This window comes from Lolium perenne, chromosome 3 (assembly GCF_019359855.2).
Source record: "Lolium perenne isolate Kyuss_39 chromosome 3, Kyuss_2.0, whole genome shotgun sequence".
In the NCBI taxonomy this organism is placed as follows: domain Eukaryota; kingdom Viridiplantae; phylum Streptophyta; class Magnoliopsida; order Poales; family Poaceae; genus Lolium; species Lolium perenne.
In genome coordinates, this window is record NC_067246.2 from 11,172,085 (window position 1) to 11,178,426 (window position 6,342).

The 6,342-nt window shown below is 53.9% G+C and overlaps 1 protein-coding gene across 1 annotated transcript; it reads left to right on the plus strand.

Moving 5' to 3' along the window:
• The first annotated feature begins 4,906 nt into the window (after positions 1-4,906).
• LOC127325787 (probable kinase CHARK) lies at positions 4,907-6,090 on the plus strand. Its single transcript, XM_051352608.2, has one exon. The coding sequence runs from the start codon at positions 4,937-4,939 to the stop codon at positions 6,071-6,073; it is 1,137 nt and encodes a 378-aa protein (XP_051208568.2). The 5' UTR covers positions 4,907-4,936; the 3' UTR covers positions 6,074-6,090.
• The last annotated feature ends 252 nt before the right edge of the window (positions 6,091-6,342 follow it).

A 6,342-nucleotide genomic window follows, 5' to 3' on the forward strand; every position in this document is an offset into this window, starting at 1 on the left:
CTCCTGCAGGGGCAGCGCCTCCTCCACCTCCGGCTGGGGAGCGCCGCGCCAATCTGCGCACCGGTGACGACGAACGTCACGGGCCTGCTGGCCGCCGCGTCGACATCTTCACCCGGGGTTCGGTTATGGGGCCGCATCCCCAATCGACCCCGGCCAAGGGTACGCTCCCGTGCCACACTCCTGAGTCTTCATCCAGTGTCGGGTTTAGAGATCGTGATAGGGAGAGGTTTGGAAAAACTCCGAGAGTGGATTGCCCTGGGTTCAATGGGGAAGGGCCACTGGAATGGAAAATCAAATGCGAGTCCTACTTCCGTGTGTGTCGGGTAGATCAGGATCTGTGGATCGACACCGCTGTGGTGTATTTCACTGGGGAGGCTGCTCTTTGGTTACAATGGACCAATGCGCACGGCGTCGCCCGAGATTGGGATGATTTCGTGTCCATGGTGTGTGCTAAGTTTGGTCGTCGCGAGTTTGAGCAGCTGTTGCGTCAGTTCTCGAGGTTGCGTCAAACGGGTACGGTAGCTGAATATGCTGTTCAATTCAACACCGCTATGAACTGTCTCCTAGCACACCATCGCTCGTGGGATCCCCTTTATTTTGTCACTCAATTTGTTGATGGGTTGCGTGCTGACATTAGAGTGGTGGTTATGGTTCAACAACCCAAGGATTTGGACTCTGCGGTTTCTCTTGCTCTCTTACAGGAGGAAGTGATGGAGTTGACAAGGGAGGCCACGCGTGTGAGCAGTGGGCATGGTCCCTTCCCCAAGGCTCAAACGCGCACGGCGCTGCCATTGCCGCCGCCGCCTGTTGGAAGGCCGCCGGGCCTGGCCACACCCTCGTCTCGCGTGGAGGACAAGCGCGGAGTGGCCAGCAACCAGATGCCATCCACGGACGACAAGGTGCGGGCGCTGCGAGCATACCATCGTGCTCGCGGGGAGTGCTTCGACTGCGGCGAGAAATGGGGGCGCAATCATGTGTGCGCTGCCACTGTTCCTCTCCATGTTGTTCAAGAGCTTCTGTGTCTCTTGGAGGGTGAGATGGAACCGCATTCCTCACCTGTCGACTCGCGCAGTGAATTAGGCATGATATCTGCAGCAGCCTTACAAGGAATCGAGCCTCCACAGACAGTTCGAATCAAAGGAGTTGTACAAGGGCAAGAGGTGCTAATGTTAGTGGACTCTGGCAGCACTCACAGCTTTATCAGTGAGGCAATCGCCGCACGTTGGTCAGGTGTACACCAGTGTAAGCCTATGCAAGTTAAGGTGGCCGATGGTGGGACACTCAGGTGTGATTTGGAGATTCCAGAGTGTAAGTGGCAATCACAGGGCACTGAGTTCCGGACTACTCTTCGGTTATTTCCTTTGGGGTGTTATGACATCATCCTCGGCATGGACTGGCTGCAGAGTCTGGGTGATATGAATGTGAATTGGCGCAAGAAACAGCTATTCTTCCATTATCAAGATCGTCCAGTGTTTCTACAAGGCATGGTGACTGATACTACTACCTGTCAGAAGATAACTGCTGAGGAACTCCAAACCTTGAATGCAAGCAATGCTATCTGCCATGTGGTCCAGTTGAGTGAGCTGAAGGAATCAGAGGAGCTGGTGCCATATTCACAAGATATTCAGAATCTCTTGTCTGAATTTGAGGGTTTGTTTGCTGAACCACACGGGCTGCCACCAAGGAGAGAATTCGACCATGTCATTTCACTGTTACCCGGTGCAAGGCCAGTCAACATTCGTCCTTATCGATACAACCCAAGTCAGAAGGATGAAATCGAGAAGCAAATTGCAGATATGCTTAAGCAAGGGATTATTCGGTTCAGCACCAGCCCGTTCGCTTCGCCTATTCTCTTGGTGCAAAAGAAGGACGGCACATGGCGATTCTGTATTGATTACAGATACCTTAATGCTATGACACTAAAGAACAGATATCCTCTACCCATTATCGATGAGTTGCTCGATGAGTTATCGGGTGCGGCATGGTTCACAAGCCTAGACCTCCGAGCGGGCTACCATCAAATCAGGTTGGCTGAAGGGGAAGAGTTCAAGACGGCATTTCAGTCTCACCAAGGTCATTACGAGTTTATGGTGATGCCTTATGGCCTGACAGGAGCTCCAGCCACCTTTCAGAATGCGATGAACAAGATATTCGCACCCCTCCTCAGACGATGTGTGTTAGTATTTATCGACGACATCTTGGTCTATAGTAAGACGATGGCAGAGCATAGGGATCATTTGAGGGCAGTTTTCTCGTTATTGGAAGAGCACCAGCTGAAGGTCAAGAAGACCAAGTGCTCCTTTGCTCAACCTAAGCTCAAGTATCTGGGGCACATTATCTCTGCTGACGGTGTGTCAACCGACCCAAAAAATCTGGAGGCAGTACACAATTGGCCGGTGCCTACCAATGCAAAAGATGTGAGGAAATTCCTGGGGCTCACTGGATATTACCGCAAGTTTGTCCGCAACTATGGACTGATCAGCAGGGTGCTTACAGATCTGTTGAAGAAGAATGAGCTGTTCGTGTGGACAGTCAATCATCAAGAAGCCTTTGACACCTTGAAGCAGGCCCTGCTGCAGGCTCCAGTGCTAGCCTTGCCTAATTTTGCTAAAACCTTCGTGGTGGAAACAGACGCCAGTGAAAAAGGATTGGGTGCCGTGCTGATGCAGGATCAACATCCTCTGGCCTTCTTGAGCAGAGCTCTCGGGCCGAGACTACGCGGCTTGTCGACATATGAGAAAGAAAGCCTCGCAATCCTTTTGGCCGTTGATCGCTGGCGACCCTACCTGAGACAATCCCAGTTTGTTATTCGGACTGACCAACGTGCCCTCGCCCACCTAGACGAGCAGCGACTCACTACTCCATGGCAGCACAAAGCACTGACGAAACTGCTTGGCCTACAGTATACAATCGAGTATAAAAAAGGGTGTACCAATCAAGTTGCTGATGCTCTGTCACGTCACCCAGCTCTCTCAATTGGGGAAGTGCTCTCCATCACGATGGGTACCCCGGCCTGGCTGGACGACATTGCTGCGGGATATGGTAAGGATGCAATCGCTCAGCAGATTATCCGACAGTTGGACAAACCGGACTCTACAGTGAAGCACATGTCTTGGGATGGACACCTGTTGCGCTTCAAAGGGCGTGTATGGGTAGGCGGCAATCTTGCCATGCAGCAGCAAATCCTCCAAACACTGCATGCAAGTGCCATTGGCGGTCACTCAGGGATTCAGGCTACTTTACAGCGGATAAGGCAGTTGTTTGCCTGGCCACAGATGAAGTCGACGGTGCAGCGGTTCATTGATCAATGCAGCATCTGCAAGCAAGCTAAGACGGAGCGAGTGAAGTACCCTGGCCTCCTTCAGCCCTTAGCAGTGCCTGACTCTGCCTGGCAGGTGGTGTCGCTCGATTTTGTTGAAGGGTTGCCCAAATCGTCGGGTTTTACAACCATTCTGGTCGTGGTGGACAAGCTCACCAAATATGCACACTTCTTGCCTCTCTCTCACCCTTATACAGCAGCTCAAGTTGCCCAGCTCTACTTCGATCAGGTCTTTCGCTTGCACAGCATGCCTGCGGCACTCATTTCGGACCGGGACAAGGTTTTTACCAGCAAATTTTGGCAGTCCTTGTTCAGGCTGAGCAAGACAGAGATGCGAATGAGCACGGCTTATCATCCGCAAACAGATGGGCAGACGGAGCGGGTCAATCAATGCCTCGAGACTTACTTACGTTGCTTTATCAGCACCTGCCCTGCAACGTGGAGTAAGTGGCTTCCGCTAGCAGAATTCTGGTATAATACGGCCTACCACACTGCGATCAAGACCAGCCCATTTCAAGCTCTGTATGGCCATGCTCCGAGATATCTGGGGATCACGGCTGAGTCGGTGCCGGTCACAGATCTGCAGCTATGGCTTCAGGAGCGCCAATTGGCAACGACAGTGCTCAAGCAACATCTACACCGAGCTAACAACCGTATGAAACAATTTGCTGACAACAAACGTTCAGATCGTGTGTTTCAGGTGGGTGATTGGGTGTATCTACGTCTCCAGCCGTACATCCAGACGACCTTGGCCATGCGAGCCAACGCCAAGCTGGCCTTCCGCTACTTCGGGCCATTCCAGGTGGAGCAAAAGGTTGGGGATCGTTCCTACCGTCTCAAGTTGCCGGACAAGTCGAAGCTTCATCCAGTCTTTCATGTCTCGCTGTTGAGGAAAGGTATTCCACCAGAAGAAGTGCATGAGGAGTTGCCGGTGATCGACGATGAACACCCTCCCCGACACGTACCAGAGCAAGTTCTACAACGCCGTCAAGTGCAACGTCGTCACAAGACCAAGGACCAGGTGCTGATTCAATGGTCAGGACTGCCAGCGTCACTTGCTACTTGGGAGAATCTCGCCGAGCTGAAGGCCAGGTTTCCTCGAGCTCCGGCTTGGGGTCAAGCCGCTCCTGAAGAAGGGGGGAATGTCATGGGCCTACCAACCCACGACGCGTCAAGTGGGCCGTCTCCACGGCCCAGGAGGGCCCGCAAGGACAACCCACGCTACAGCCCAGAAGAATGGACTACTTGAGGATGAAGCCAGGAGCGTTGGTGGCATCGAAGAACAGAACCAAGCCGAGACGGCTCTCTTGTATCTCAGTCTGTATCTCCCTCTCCCATCCCAGGCTCCAATTTCCCTCCCCTTTTCCTGCTGTATCTGATGAATCCTGAACCCTAGACCTATATTGGAAGGAATCGAGAGTATAGCTGTAACACGGCGCGAATGGCGAGGTGCACGAGGTACTCTCATGGTCATTCAGCTCGACTCTGCAGCTGCCGACAACCGGCAACAATCACAAAAAAACACTAGTTATCCTCCTGTCCGTGCTGGTTCCTCTGGTACTCCTGTTGGTATGTGCGGCCGCCTTGGCACGGCGGCGACACAAGAAAAAAAGATCGATGAGAGCGAATGAGGACCGCGGCACGGATAGCGGTTCCGAAGAAGAGTGTATCAACAGAGCTGAGCTCCAGAGAGGTGTGGCTGCCGGCGGCCCCAAACGGTACTCGTACCGCGACCTCGCCGCCGCAACGAGCAACTTCGCAGAGGAGGAGAAGCTCGGACGAGGCGGCTTCGGGAGCGTGTACCTTGGTCACATGGCACTCGTCGGTGGTGACCAAGACCGTCGTCCGGTGGCGGTAAAGATGCTGTCAGCGGAGTCTTCCGCGCAAGGGAGGAAGGAGTTCGAGGCAGAGGTGAGGATCATAAGCAGGCTGAAGCATCGAAACCTTGTGCAGCTGCTAGGTTGGTGCGACAGCCGCAAGGGGCTCCTGCTTGTCTACGAGCTCGTCGCAGAGAGCAGCCTCGACAAGCACCTCCACAGCAAAGACAGATTCTTGACATGGCCGCAGCGGGACAACATAATCCTCGGCTTGGGATCCGCGCTGCGGTACCTCCACGGGGAGTCGGAGCAGTGCATCGTGCACGGCGACATCAAGCCAAGCAACATCATGATCGACTCGTCGCTGAGCACCAAGCTAGGGGACTTCGGGCTGGCACGGCTCGTCGACCACGGCACAGGATTGTTGCAGACCACCAAGGCCGTGCTCGGCACCGCCGGGTACATCGACCCAGAGTTCGTCAACACGCGCCGGCCAAGTACCGAATCGGATGTGTACAGCTTCGCCGTCGTCCTCTTGGAGATCGTGTCGGGCCGGCGGCCGGTGATCGAAACCCCGGAGAGAACCTTCACGCTGCTGAGATGGGTGTGGAGCCTGTACGACAGGAACGCTATCCTGGAGGCGGCAGATGAGAGGCTTAGGGGCAACGAGGCGAACGACTGGTGGATCGAGCGCGTGCTCGTTGTCGGGCTCTGGTGCGCGCTCCCGGAGAGGAGCGAGCGGCCCTCCGTCACGCAGGCCATGCACATCCTGCAGTCGGCGGAGGCCAAGCTGCCGGCGCTCCCGCTGCACATGTACAGGACCGTACATGATACTGCATCGTCGACTGGCCCGTACGGAGATACCTCCAGTGGAGTTCGCTCCTCTTCGATCAACACCGTCGACCCCAGCCTTTCTTCCATGGATGTCACCAATTGATGATTAACTTCCTGTTTCGTCCGGTTTGCATTGGCCGCTACATTTTCCTTCACACGACTGCTTTCAATTTTCGGTTTGCTAATTCTCAGTATAATGAGAATTAAGTTAGGGCTCAGCAGAATTTTCAACCGTCAGATATAGGTGTCAAGATCTGTGCAGCTTGGTTGTAAGACATATGTGTTTGGGGGAATTTGCTCAGCCCTCTAGGGGTGGCTGTTCTCATATATTTATAGGGGCCAGAGGTTAATACATGTATAATACGTATAGTT

Bases quoted from the DNA above. Each gene is read 5' to 3' on its own strand.
- LOC127325787 (XM_051352608.2), top strand. From the start codon at position 4,937: ATGAGAGCGAATGAGGACCGCGGCACGGATAGCGGTTCCGAAGAAGAG.